Source organism: Pan paniscus, chromosome 6 (assembly GCF_029289425.2).
Source record: "Pan paniscus chromosome 6, NHGRI_mPanPan1-v2.0_pri, whole genome shotgun sequence".
Lineage (NCBI taxonomy): Eukaryota > Metazoa > Chordata > Mammalia > Primates > Hominidae > Pan > Pan paniscus.
Genome location: NC_073255.2, coordinates 95,541,688 through 95,556,696, shown reverse-complemented (window position 1 = coordinate 95,556,696; position 15,009 = coordinate 95,541,688). Strand labels below are relative to the sequence as shown.

At 43.7% G+C, this 15,009-nt stretch overlaps 1 protein-coding gene across 1 annotated transcript in view; it reads right to left on the bottom strand.

Moving 5' to 3' along the window:
* RSBN1L (round spermatid basic protein 1 like) overlaps positions 1-10,398 on the bottom strand; it is a 96,987-nt gene extending 86,589 nt beyond the window's left edge. Inside the window, exon 1 of the mRNA XM_003805267.6 lies at positions 9,758-10,398. Within this exon, the coding sequence (XP_003805315.1) occupies positions 9,758-10,343 (586 nt within the window). The 5' untranslated portion in view covers positions 10,344-10,398. The remainder of the gene's footprint in view (positions 1-9,757) is intronic.
* Between the last annotated feature and the right edge of the window lie 4,611 nt (positions 10,399-15,009).

Here is a 15,009-nt window from a genome sequence, read left to right as displayed (position 1 = left end):
TGCAAGTGGCCTTCCAAAATTTAAACTATGGTGAATTAAGAATTCAATAAAAGAGTTTACCACAAGATTCTGACCATACAGGTAACAATAAACTTACAGTATTTACTCTGGTATCTGAAATCAAAATAGATTGCCAAATTTTAAACTAGACATAGGAGGAGCAATTTATACTGAATTTCCCACCCCCCAGAATAATTCATTTTATATTTAGAAATCATTTGGCATCATTCTTTAACCCCCAATGAAATGGTTAGGCTGGGATAATTAACAATATAATACCATTAAGTCCAGGCCTAGTGGTTCACACCTGTAATCTCAGCACTTTGGGAGGTCGAGGCAGGCAGATCACTTGAGGTCAGGAGTTGGGAGACCAGTCTGGCCAACATGGTAAAACCCTGTCTCTATTAAAAATACAAAAGTTGCTGGGCGCAGTGGCTCACGCCTGTAATCCCAGCGCTTTGGGAGGCCAAGGCAGGCAGATCATGAGGTCAGGAGCTCAAAACCAGCCTGGACAACATGGTGAAACCCCATCTCTACTAAAAATACAAAAAATTAGCCCAACGTAGTGGCAGGCGTCTGTAATCCCAGGTACTCAGGAGGCCGAGGCAGGAGAATCGCTTGAACCTGGGAGGCGGAGGTTGCAGTGAATCAAGATCGCACCATTGCACTCCACCATGGGCGACAAAAGCAAGATTCCGTCTCAAAAAAAAAAAAAAACATTAAATACAAAAGTTAGGCGGGCATGGTGGCAGGCACCTGTAATCCCAGCTACTTGGGAGGCTGAGGCAGGAATCGCTTGAACCTGGGAGGTGGAGGTTACAGTGAACCAAGATCACATCACAGCACTCCAGCCTTGGCGACAAAGTGAGACTTCATCTCAGAAAAAAACAAAAAAGAAAATGTTATTAAGTAAAAGACAGTTAGGGAATTGGATATTCACAAAGCATCACCCCACAGATTACAAGCTAAATGCAAATATAAAAATGAACCATTACAGGCCAGGCGTGGTGGCTCATGCCTGTAATCGTGAGACCAAGGCAGGCAGAACACCTGAGGTCAGGAGTTCAAGACCAGCCTGGTCAACATGGTGAAACCCTGTCTCTACTAAAAATACAAAAATTAGCTGGGCATGGTGGTATGCGCCCGTAATCCCAGCTACCCAGGAGGCTGAGGCAGGAGAATAACTGGAACCCGGGAGGCAGAGGCTGCAGTGAGCCGAGATTGAGCCACTGCACTCCAGCCTGGGCAACAAAGCAAGACTCCGTCACAAAAAAAAAAAAAAAAAAAACCATTACAATGGAGAGACCTAGTGGTCACCTCAATCAAGTAATCAAATTTAGCATCATTAATAATGGGACGATCTAAAGACTGTATGCCTCCTGATCCAAACGTAATATGAGTACCTAGGAAACACTCTCACCAAAATTGTTTAACTCGAATTTAATCAAGTCTTTATAGTTAACTTTCAATTTACAAGAAATACAAAGTAAATATCACCACAATAAGACAATTATTTAAAAATTATGAATACAGGAAAATCTGCATGATAACAGGTATGCTGGACTGGTATCTTCAAAAAGTCAATGTCATATTAAAAAGTCAAGGTACATGTATTTTATCACAATTTTTAAAAATAATTTTTTAACAAGAGCTAATCTGGAAAATATAAAAGCGAATCTAGACTGGCAATATACCAAATTAATGATAGTATGGGGGTTAAGATATTGGAGATACATCAATTAATGATAGTTTGGGGTAGAGGAAGAATCTCACTCTTATATTTATACATTTACACACACATACACAATTAAAACTTTTTTTTTTTTGAGACAGAGTTTCACTCTTGTCGCCTGTCGCCCAGGGTCAAGTGCAATGGTGCCATCTTGGCTCACTGCAACCTCCACCTCCCAGGTTCAAGCGATTCTCCTGCCTCAGCCTCCCAAGTAGCTGGGATAACAGGCGCCCGACACAGCTAATTTTTGTATTTTTGGTAGAGACAGGGTTTTACCATGTTGGCCAGCCTAGTCTCGAACTCCTTGACCCCAGGTGATCCACCCACCTCAGCCTCCCAAAGTGCTGGGTTTACAGGCATGAGCCACCGCGCCTAGCCACAATTTAAACCTTATAAGCACTATTAGTTACGTAATGGGAAAAAAAAAATCAGCTCTAATTGTTTCTTAATGAAATTATTTATGTCTGGAATATGCTTTAAAATGCTAGAGCCAAAAATAAATAAATTAATGGAGGAGGGGAGGTGAAAAAAACTGTTGAAGTAGCATAATGGGTACACCCAGAATTCAATGTACACTGGTTTCTTTTGTATTAATTTAAAATCTTATGATTAAAAAGTTAAACTTTTCAATCTGTAATTCAAGAAAAAATAAAACATACAACATAAAGTTTAATGTATACTCAAAAATGAAAATGTTTTGAAGTTTTAAGTTTATCATTATTTTTCAATATCCTATTTTAGGTAGTTTATCCATTACTTGAAAAGTTTAATTCACTTGAGATTGGTGAAAAATTAATGAGATTTATTATAATCAACTTAAAACTTCTGAAATACAAACTTCTTTCAAAAAGTTAGTATTGTTCATTCTAACATATCAGGTGGTCTCAGAAACCAGGACACCATGGGAAAATTAGACAAATTATACTTACTTGTGAATTCAGTGAAACTACATGTCTCCAATGCGTTAGGTATGAAAGAAAGGTCAGGAACTAGCATCCCTTATGAATGCCTAACAGTATGCCAGGTTCTACAATATACCATGTTCACATAATTCTAACAATCACCCTGTGAAAATATCATCCCTTTATAACAGATGTATATCAGCTCAAAAAGAGTAAGTGTATCGGGGCGTGGTTGCACACCTGTAGTCCTAGCTACTGGGGAGGGTGAAGCAGGAGAATCCTTTGAGCTCAGGAGTTCAAGGTTACATTGAGCTATGATTGTGCCACTGCATTCCAACCTGGGCAATAGAGCAAGATTCCTTTCTCTTAAAAATATACCCAAATAGGCCGAGCGCGGTGGCTCACGCCTGTAATCCTAGCACTTTGGGAGGCCGAGGCAGGCAGATCACCTGAGGTTAGGAGTTCGAGACCAGCCTGGCCAACATAGTGAAACCCCATCTCTACAAAAATACAAAAATTAGCTGGGCATGTTGGTGGGCACTTGTAGTTCCAGCTACTTGGGAGGCTGAGGCAGGAGAATCGCTTGAACTTGGGAGGCAGAGGTTGCAATGAGCAAGATTGTGCCACTGCACTCCAGCCTGGGTGAAATAGTGAGAGTCCTTCTCAAAAAAAAAAAAAAAAAAAAAAAAACCCAAACAGTAGGAAAAAAGAGACAAACAACACACTCCACCTCTGACATAACTAGGAGATACTGTAACTATTACCTGAAATACAATGTATAAAGACAAAAAGCTGATGGTAGAATGGTAAATGCCTTAGCATAATGGGAGAGATAATGACAAACAATCCTCTTTATCCTGCAATACCCCAGAAAAGCTCAGAAATCAGAGGGCGCTAGGAAATAGGGCAGAATACCCACAAACACACACTCCTAAGGAAACAAGAGGTATGGTCCTCAGTAAAACTGAATCAGAGTGGCTCCAAGATGAGGGGTATCCCTCACAGAAAAGAGAAGTGAAATGCTGGTATGAAAACAGGGAGACTAGGTAAAAACTTATGAAATGAATGACAAGACTTGTAGCTTTCTTCCCCCATGAAGCGCTAGAACCCTGTCATACAAACTCATTACCTCTGCCAAGCCCTTCACTATGGACTGAATCATGCCTCCCCAAAATCCATATGTTGAAGCCTTAATGCCCAATGTGACTGTATCTGAAAATAAGGCTTTTCGGAGGTAACTAAGATTAAATGAGGTCAAAGGGCACAGTCCCAATCCAATAAAATTGGTAGCTTTATAAAGGGAAAAGGAAGAGATTTTTCTTTCCATTATAGGAAAAGTCATGTGAGCACACAGGAAGAAGGCAGTCATCTATAGACCAGGAAAAGAGCCCTTACCAGAACCTGGCCATGATGGCATGCTGACCTCAGGCTTCCAGCCACCAGAATTATAAAAAAATTAATTTCTGTTAAGTCACCCATTCTATGGTATTTTATTATAGCAGCCCGAGTGACTAAGACACCCCTCCTCTCTCCATCATTCCACCCACAAAGAGACAGGAAAATTAAAGGACATCTATCTGAAGAAACTGAAAGCCTTCTTGCCCACCACCCAGAGAAAAGAAATGAAGATTAAAAACACAGCAGTCCATTAGTCATTAACCTTGCTCATGATCACAAAGATCTGAACAAAACCTCCAACTAAAAGAAAGCAACCAAAACAAACAGAAATAAGTAAGAAAAAACAAAAATAATAGGAAGAACAGAAGAACACCTCAAAGAAGCTGTAATTAATATCCTTGAAGAGGAAACAGAAAACGTTGCACCCATGAAAAAGGAACAAAATACTATAATACTGAAACAAAGGACAGGAGCTCTTAAAAATTCTTATTAAAGGCTTAAACTTTTCCAGGCGCAGTGGCTCACACCTGTAATACCGGCACTTTGGGAGGCCAAGGCGGGTGGATCATGAGGTCAGGAGTTGGAGACCAGCCTGGCCAACATAGTGAAACCCTATCTCTACTCAAAAGTACAAAAAATTAGCTGGGTGTGGTGGTGTGCGCCTGTAGTCCCAGCTACTCGGGAGGCTGAGGCAGGAGAATCATGCGAACCTGGGAGGCAGAGGTTGCAGGGAGCCAAAATTGCATTGCACTCCAGCCTGGGCGACAGTACAAGACCGTCTCAAAAAAACAAAAGCTAAAACTTTAAAATTCAGTCAAGGCCAGCCACGGTGGCTCACGCCTATAATCCCAGCACTTTGGGAGGCCAAGGCAGACAGACCATCTGAGGCCAGGAGTTCCAGACCATCCTGGCCAACATGGAGGAACCCCATCTCTACTAAAAATACAAAAAATTAGCTGGGCGTGGTGGCGCACACCTGTAATACCAGCTACTTGGGAGGCTGAGGCAGGAGAATTGCTTGAACCCAGGAAGCAGAGACTGCAGTGAGCCAAGATCATGCCACTGCACTCCAGCCTAGGCAACAGAGCAAGACTCCATCTCAAAAAAAAAAAAAAAAGTAAAATTCAGTGAAAGTTCAGAAGGAAGAGTGAGATGTGAAGAAAAACACCAAAGAAAAAAAATATAAATTATAAAATTCAGTGAAAGGATTGAAATTCCCCAGATAGTAGAATAGACAACTTTTTGGAGATCAGACGTCTTAACATCTACTTTGGGAACCAGGCAATAAGGGAACACCACCTTCAAACTTTTGAGGGAAAATTATTTCCAATGCAGAAATCTCTTAACTGCCAGTCAAGTAAAAGGATAAAAATGAAATCCAAAATGAAAATCCAAAATGAAGGAAGAAACCAAAAGGAAGGCATGAGATCCGGAAAAATAAAATTCAACAAAAGTTAAAGAAATTCCCAGAATGTCAACTAAGGAAAGTCCCAAGGTGACAGCTATGCAGCAGGCCTAAAGAGGAAACAACCCAGGCTAAAGCAGTAAGGACAGCTACAGAAGGGATGTCTTGGTTTTTTTTTTATTGTTGTTGTTTTGTTTTTTTTTTTTTTTTTTTTTTTTTGAGCCAGAGTCTTGCTCTGTCGCCCAGGCTGGAGTACAGTGACGCCATCTCAACTTACTGCAACCTCCGCCTCCCGGGTTCAAGCGATGCCTCAGCCTCCCAGGTAGCTGAGACTATAGGCGCGTGCCGCCACACCCGGCTAATTTTTTGTATTTTTAGTAGAGATGGGGTTTCACCGTGTTGCCCAGGCTAGTGTTGAACTCCTGAGCTCAGGCGATTCGCCAGCTTCAGCCTCCCGAAGTGCTGGGATTACAGGCGTGAGCCACCGCGCCCGGCCCCAGAAGGGATGTCTACAGGAACAAATGGAATGGGTAAGTTTATCTGACAGATTTGCCCATGTGGAAAATTGTACTGAGAAGCATTTTGTGGAGCTACTGGAGGGTACAGAAAGACTCTGCCAGAGAAAACTAAGCAAATGAAAAAAATGAGACATGAAAAACAAAAGGTTACACAAGAAAATAAAATCATAGTAAATTATTCCCTCAGCAGAGACAAATATTTAGTCATATGATAAAAACTCTGAATATGAATTTAACCTAAAATTGTGCAGTAACAATACTGGAGGAGAGTGTAGTTAGAAAAATCTTCAGACACCCATCCCTTTGACATCACTCACATTTATATACCTCAAATTATTTGATTCTAAGAAAAGCTGCTATTTTCATTAGAGTTAAATCCTGCAACTACACTTTCAAGGCAAAAATTCAGTGAAATGCTCTGGTTTTGTCTTGAAATACTTCACAGGGTCATTTTAAGGAAAAAAGTAAGTTAACAAATACAAAGCAAAAGTACTAACAAAAGTTAGAAGATCTATACAAATTTTGCTGGTTACTGGAGTCAGTGAAGGCACACTGACAGCTAATGAAATATTTGTTGTGGTTTGCCATAAAATAATTCTAAATTTTGGATACCCTTGGTATATGTCCACTTTTACTTTCCACACTTACCAATTCTACAATTTATTCAGTCTTACAGGAATATTGATTAACTCTCCAGTAAATTACCTCCATAAGCACTAAAATCAGGTTATTTTCTGGTTTTAAAAATCTAAAATGTTGGCCAGGCACGGTGGCTCACGCCTGTAATCTCAGCACTTTGGGAGGCCAAGGCAGGCAGATCACAAGGTCAGGAGTTTGAGACCAGCCTGGCCAACATGGTGAAACCCCCTCTCTACTAAAAATACAAAAATTAGCCAGGCGTGTTGGCGAGTGCCTGTAATTCCAGCCACTCGGGAGGCTGAGGCAGGAGAATTGCTTGAACCCGGGTGGCGGAGGTTGCAGTGAGCCGAGATCGCGCCACTGCACTCCAACCTGGCCAACAAGAGCAAGACTCTGTTTCCAAAAAAAAAAAAAAAAAAAAACTAAACTGTTTTGCACTTTTCCTTCTTATAAGAAATTTAACTTTTACTTGGTGAGTCAAGCTATCACGCAAGTCAGCTACAGTACTATGATTAGATGGCCTTAGAGATTGTGAGGCATCAGGCCCTGGTACTAAATGGGGCCATATTAGTATACTTTCATAATTCTCCTGTTCAGCATTCTTAACTTTCATATCTGTCAATGATCCTTCCTCTATCAGCATTCACCCATCTTTCAATTAGTTATAGGGTTAAAAAATTAATAACTATCCTTCAGACTCAAATAACATTTACTAAATACCCTGCTAGGCCCTTTCTTATACATGCTTTCATTTAACCCAAATACGTTCTGTTAGAATGGTCACCAATGTAAAAATAAAGCAGTTCTGACTTAGGACTTTTTAAAAGCCCTACTATTAATAAATACAGGAGCTTAATTGTTTAATCAAATTGGGGTGCAGGCTAGGTCTTTCGAGTGTGTGTGGTTCAGTTTTGTTTTGTTGAGGGAGAATCTCTTCCTTGTTTAGGTGTCTTTATAGCTAATGTCTGGTTCTGACTCAGACTGTTCAATCAGCCAGCTGTGGATAATTGAGGGGTTACTGAACCATGCACAGCCAACTTAGGGCAACACTAAAAAGAGGTATATACCTAAACAAACACTTGGTCACCAATTCACTAAGATTTTTACAAAAAGCACAGAGAAATGATCATTGTATTGCAAATCAGGACTTTCATATTTGCAATTATATCTATAATAAAGGCATATATGTATTCTTGCAATAACCACTTGTTAATACCGCTATTTAAGAATCTTCTTAATTCGTTAAAACAGAACATCAATTCAGTTAAATCCAAACTTTAGAAAGATATAAGTATTCCCCAAATTACGAGGGAAAAATTTTCACCATTACATTTACCACCAAGACACTGGAAAGGAATCTTTTTCTCTGATAGTTTTTCCTCAACAAGATAGCATTTGTGTCTGAAAAAATGAAAATCTTACAGTAGTGTTAATATCTTGTCACTACTCCAAAAAACCCACATAGGTCATGGGAAAAGATCATTCCCACATCTTAATGTAAAACCTATCACTGTTTATATTCAGGATTAATAATATTAGTGTTAACCCTCAAAAGAAGAAGGATTCTAAATGTAATTGAAAAGACTATAAAAATTCCTCTTTAACAGCCATTTCACTTTAAGGACCATTTGTGTACTCCACATTTTAAGTGAGAATTGTTAAAGAATGCTTACTTATTTCTTCTCAAATATTCCATTACTCCAACTATGTAATACTCATATTCACTTCCTCTTTCAGAGAACTTACAGCAAATGTGCAGTTTACACACCACAAACACTAGTGATGATACCAAGCTGCATATGGACAAACTTCCAGGCACTTATCTCCTAAATTTTACATATAATTGTTAAAACAAAATAGCTTTAAAATACTAACCACCTGGAATTCCTGACTAAAAGTACCAAAATCCCATCCTCAAAACCACTTTCCTAGAAACAACACTCCCAGAAGCTGAAAGATATTTACATTGCCCCAGAGTCCCTGATGGCTATGCTTAGATGTTAAAGCTTTACTACAGGCAAAAAATATCAAGGAAGAAGTGACACTATTGCTACATGCACATGCAGCATGTTTTAAGTTGTGAAAACAAACCATTATAATCCAAACAGAATTTTTCATGATCTGAGCTACTGTTAGATCAGCAATGCTAAAACTGCTTGACATTTCTTTTTCTAAAAAACAAAGAGTTATTTGACAACACTGTGTAGCAGTGCACATTTATAATAAAGATCATGCGCTTTAAGCTTGCGATCACATAAAGATTTGCTTTTCAACTAGTCCGTATGTTGCACTATTGTCAGATCATTGTGTATCCGTAGCTGAAGTGGTGGAAACACCTGAAAAATTATACGACTAGCCTACATTTAAAAACAAAACTGACCCTGTCTGACAAGAACCCTTAAGAATTCGCCTTTTTCTAATGCTCAAACATTCTGCAGCCGCTTGATCTGGCGAAAAATCGTCAAAGCTCCTGGTTTTATCATTTGCTGCAGGGAAAAAAAGAATATGGCTGAAAATTCTTTCAGAAGGGTGGTATTTCAAACAGGACCACCCAAAACACTTAAGAATACGCAGCGGAGAGTAGGGTGCAGGGAGGGTACCTTACGAAACAGCGCACTTCGGGCCCTGCACGCTACCTCATTTCCCTAATAGGGATGAAAAGCTCAGGCCTCTGGTAGCTTCCAGCTGACGCCAGTGCTCTCTCCACACCCCTTTTTTGACAGGATTATCCGGGGTTGAACGCTGTGTCACAAATACGAATTCCCGCGACCACGTCTAAGTGGTCTAACAATCAATCAAGCATCTTTTACAAACCCAAACCCTTCCCCCATCCCGTTCCCTCCATCTCTCTCCCTAGCCAAACAAACCTAGGGGAGTCCTCAAGATGGATTTTCACAAATCCTGCAGCGCACTAACTGAGAGGAAGAAACGATACAGAAAATAAAGAGTGTCGGCCATCCCCCTCTCTCTGCAACCGAAATTACAGGCTCCATTTCCTGTCCCCTTGGGAACTGCAAAATCCTCTGCTGAAAACCGGACGCCTCCCAGCCCGTCCAGGCCGGCGCACGCGGCCGCCGCGCTCCCCCTTCCCGGGCCCCGTGGGCGCCAGGGGGCGGCGGGGACCCGCGGCGCCCTCCCCTCCCCCTCCCCGCACGGCACCCACCTCGGGGCAGCGGCTTCACCTCCCCGTTCTCCTCCCGGGAGGCCCCGCCGGCCTCTCGGGCCCCACCGAGACCGTGCCTCCTCCTCTCCTTCTCCCGCTTCTCCTTAGGTCTGCGCGACTTGGCGTTAGCCGAGGCAGCGGCGGCGGCGGCGGGCAGGAGGAGATGGTGAGGCTGAGCGTGCAGCAGCGTAGGAGGGACCAGCAGTTTGCGCGGCACCGGCTGAGACAAGGAAGCGGAGGCTGAGGAGGGAACGGCCGTGCCAGCGGAGAAAGAGAAACTGCTCCGAGAAGAGGACGGGGAGGGAGCAGCAGACAGAGGGGCAAAGCTCCAAGACGCGGGGCTGCCATAGCTCTGAGGCGAAGGTGCTGCCGGCGGCTGCAGCTGCCTGCTGTTCCCGCCGCTGCCCCCTTCTCCGTTCACTCTCCGCGGTGCCTTCTTCTCCTCAGTCCGGACCTTCTTGGCGGACAGAGAACCCGGAGGGTCCCGGGAGGAGAGTTGCAGCTTGCCAAACGGTTCTTTCTCCGAGACGGTGGCGGTGGGGGCCGCGGCAGCGACACAGTGCACGGGGCTCGGCGGTTCCGCCATTTTGCGCTCCTGTTGTATTTACTCTCCTCCGCTAGCCGGCGCGGGGCAGGGGGCGGGCCCTCCGCGAGGGGTAGGGAAGGGGCGGAGCGGCCAGGCCACCAGCCGGCACCTCCATTGGGCAAGCCACGCTGAGGGATCCACCTAAGAGCCAATCAAAGGCACAAACATCAGACGAAGGGGTGGGATCGCCACAGGGACCCTCTTCGGAGGTCAGAGCTCGGCGGGGTGCGGCTAGTGGCGGAGCGCGCTGCGAGGGGAGGGCTTTCCACTGTCGCTGGCGTGAACTCGCGTGCCCGGTGGATATCAGGGAAGAACCCCCGCCCCGGACCCCCAGATCTGCCATGGCCGAGGTAGCGATCGTCTCTGCGGCCACGAAGACTGTTTTAACTTGTACCACTTTCCCTTCCATTTTTCCTGGGGTGCCTCTCACCCTGCATCTGCGCGTTCAGCAAGCTGGATTTCGGGAATGCTCAGTTCAGAAGAGAAAAAATTGCCGGGAATCAAGTCCTTCTTTTTGTTAGTCGGTAGTCGATTGATGGGAAGTGTTCAAAATGATTCGATGTGGTGACAAGGTACGTTATTATTGCTAGATCATGTGCTGTAATCCATTGAAGGAGATAACTTCCAGCAAATCTAGAACTTTAGTATTACTTACAAGCTTGAAGGTGAGAGTCTCCCTTTGTTTGGAGACTTTTGAACTGTTGTGACTAGACCCTTAAGATTTTTATTTTATTTATTTATTTATTTATTGGGACGGAGTTTTGCTCTGTTGTCGAGGCTGGAGTGCCGTGGCGCGATCTCGGCTCACCGCAACCTCCGCCTCCCAGATTCAAGCGATTCTCCTGCCTCAGCCTCCCCAGTAACAGGGACTACAGGCGTCCGGCACCATGCTTGGCTAATTTTTGTGTTTATTAGAGACGGGGTTTCACCATGTTGGCCAGGCTGGACTCGAACTCCTGATCTCAGGTGAGCGGCCCACCTCCGCTTCCCAAAGTGCTGGGATTACAGGCGTGAGCCACCATGTGCGGCCTTAAGATTTGAATTTTATAATAATAATTATAGCCGGGCGCGGTGGCTCACACCTGTAATCCCAGCACTTTGGGAGACCGGGGCGGGCGGATCACGAGGTCAGAAGTTCGAGACCAGCCTGACCAACATGGTGAAACCCCGTCTCTACTAAAAATGCAAAAATTAGCTGGGCATGGAGGCGCGCACCTGTAATCCCAGCTACTCGGGAGGCTGGGGCAGGAGAATCGCTTGAACCCAGGAGGCGGAGGTTGCAGTGAGCCGAGATTGCGCCACTGCACTCCAGCCTGGGCGACAGGGCAAGACTCCGTCTCAAATAATAATAATAATATTATTATTATTATTATAACGTAGACTTGCCAAGAAAAATTCGTTGGCGATTATTTATAGATGTTTGAAAAGCAAGAATTGTTTTTTTAGGTTTCTGTATTTTAGCGTTTAGTAAGCACACTGCGTGTTCGATGTTTTGTAAGCATGTGCTTTGATTTTTGCTTCGAAAATAAGCAATTTGGGGAGATGGGTTTTAGCTTAAAAGATAAGGAATGTGGCCGGGCGCGGTGGCTCATACCTGTAATCCCAGCACTTTGGGTGGCCAAGGCGGGCAGATCACAATATTAGGAGTTCGAGACCAGCCTGGCCAACATAGTGAAACCCTGCCTCTACTAAAAATACATAATTAGCTGGGCGTAGTGGCATGCGCCTGTAGTCCCAGCTACTCTGGAGGCTGAGGCAGAAGAATCCCTTGAATCTGTAAGGCAGAGGTTGCAGTAAGCTGAGTTCGTGCCATTGCACTCCACCCGGGGCGACAGTGCCTATTTATTCATTTTTTTAAGAATATTTTTAAGAATTTTTTTTTTTTCGGCCAAGAGTGGTGGGTGGCTCACGCATGTAATCCCAAGACTTTAGGAGGCGGTGATGGGTGGATCACCTGAGGTCAGGAGTTTGAAACCAGCCTGACCGACATGGTGCAACCCCGTCTCTACTAAAAATACAAAAAAAATTAGCCAGGCGTGGTGGTGCGTGCTTGTAGTCCCAGCTCCTCCGGAGGCTAAGACAAAAGAATCGCTTGACCCCTGGAGGTGGAGGTTGCAGTGAGCTGAGATCGTGCCACTGCACTCCAGCCTGGGTGACAGAGTGAGACTCCATCTCAAAAAAAAAAAAAAGAATGTTTTGGAGTCAAATTTAATATTGGTTTATGGACTTATTTTTATGTGCCTCAAATTTTTTAAAGTAATAACAGTATTTAATATGTAACATGAAAACTTTCTAAGTGGAATTGACTGGCAGCAGATGTCTTCAAGAAAATTAGCATTGGTGGGAGAGTGGACTGAGTGGATTAGGCTGGAAATCATCTGCTAACGCACTAGTTTCGTGACCTTAGTCAGGCTGCTTCACTTGTTAGGACCTCCGTTTTCTTACCTGTTGAGTTAGCATATTTGATTACGTGATCACTAAGGTCCCTTCCACACTCAACTTATGCCATATTCAAGAAGCTTTTCAAAATCACACCGAAACCATTACAATTGAATTCATTTTTTAATTGTTGGCCCTCCTGATCTAGAAAAGTGTCTCTAACATACATTAATGTAGTGCCTGGAAACTTGCACCACTCATTCTCTGATCTCTAGCACACAGGTCTGGAAAATCGGACTTCTTAAGAGCCCAGTTAAACTACACCCTTGCCTGCATGAATTTGTTACTCCTTGCATTACATTATACTTTCATGCACTGTTATTAGGCCTGGCACTTAATTTGTAGAGCCTAAGCCAGAGTGTGGCTATGGAGGTCCACACACCATCTGTCTAAATATTTAAAAAATAAATCGAGATAACAAACTATTATATAAAATACATTCTATTCTACTACCTTGACAGATCCACTTTCATATGATCTGGAAGTCCATGTTTGAATTTAGAGTTCTCAGAGTCCCCACACTGACCCCATTCTCCTCCCATCCCCAAGTTCACCTGCCACACGGAAAGGCCGTACATGCACCCAACATGTCCAGGTGTATGTCCACATCCCCCTACTCCGCAAATGGTGATGTACAATCGGCAGCTCACTCTGCCCTCAGATCTAGCCAGTCTAAAAGAGGAGGGCAGGCTCCAGGCAGACATGGCCCCTGACCTCATGGGCTCCTTGTTCTTTACAGCAAGAGGAGGGCCAAGTAAACAGAGGCCCCTTACCCAGATCTAAAGACAGGACTTGTCTGTTATTAAAACATGCGCAACTATCTCTTTTCTGTGCTGTGTAATTAGCCATTCCCTTTCAACTAGATTATTCTTGTCAACACTTAACTGGCAGAGGTTTTCTACCACTATCACCAATTTCTTTTAGCATAATCTCTTTATAATCTCATATAGGTTTTCCATTCTACAGCTAGAAAGCTCTTTTCAAAACCTTGGCCGGATACAGTGGCTCATGTCTGTAATCCCAGCACTTTGGGAGGCCGAGGCAGGCAGATCACCTGAGGTCAGGAGTTTGAGACCAGCCTAGCCAACATGGTGAAACTTTGTCTCTACTAAAAATACAAAAATTAGCTGGGCATGGTGGCACGTCCTTGTAGTCCAGCTACTCGGGAGGCTGTGGTAGAGAATCGCTTGAATCTGGGAGACGGAGGTTGCAGCGAGCCAAGATCACGCCACTGCACTCCAGCCTGGGCGACAGAATGAGACTCTGTCTCAAAAAAAAAAAAAAAAAACGAAAACGAAAAAACCTGGATCTGCCCATCTCTCTTGCCTTGCTTCAGACCTGAAGTCAATGGCTTTCATTGCTCTCGGGACAAAAAACAAAATACTTAATGTGTCCTGTAAGACCTTTCATGAACTATCCCCTTCTTCTATTTCAAACTAAAAGGTCTTTAATCTCCAGAACCCACCATGTTGTCTTTCGACATAGAAACATTGCATATGTGATTCTCTCCACTTGACGTGCTTTTTCCTTTGGCTGTTGCCTATGTGATGATTTGGATAATGAACATAAGGGAGGCAGATATCATGAATACCTTCTATATTTCTAACCAGCAAAACTTGGCAGTGGTACCATTCCCTGAGCCAAGAAACAGTGGAAGAGTGACAAGTTTCAGGTACTCTTGGACCTTGGACCTGTTGAACGCGACGTGCCTTTTCTCATCTCCATTCCTTTTTGCTTTTCGGTCGTTGGTGTTGTTGACTCACTGGTTATCTCTTGCTTCCTTTTCCATTTCATTCTCTGTAACAGCTCTACCGAAAGCATACTACCCTACCTACCCTACACCCTGCTTCTCCACCTTTTTTTTTTTCTTTTTTCTTTTTTTTTTTTTTTGAGGTCGGGGGTCAGCTCTATCACCCAGGCTACAGTGCAGTGGCAGCTTCACAGCTCGCTGCAGCCTTGACCTCCTGGGCTCAAGCATTCCCCCCACCTCAGCCTCCCGAGTAGCTGGGACTAAGGCATGCACCACCATACCTAGCTAATTTTTGTATTTTTGTAGAGACAGGGTTTCGCCATGTTGTTGCCCAGGCTGGTCGAGAACTCCTGGGCTCAAACACTCTGACCACCACGGTCTCCCAAAGTGCTGGGATTACAGACATGAGCCAAAATAGCCAGCCGAAACTGGGTCTTTTATAAAGAACAGAAATTTATTTTGTCACAATTCTACGGG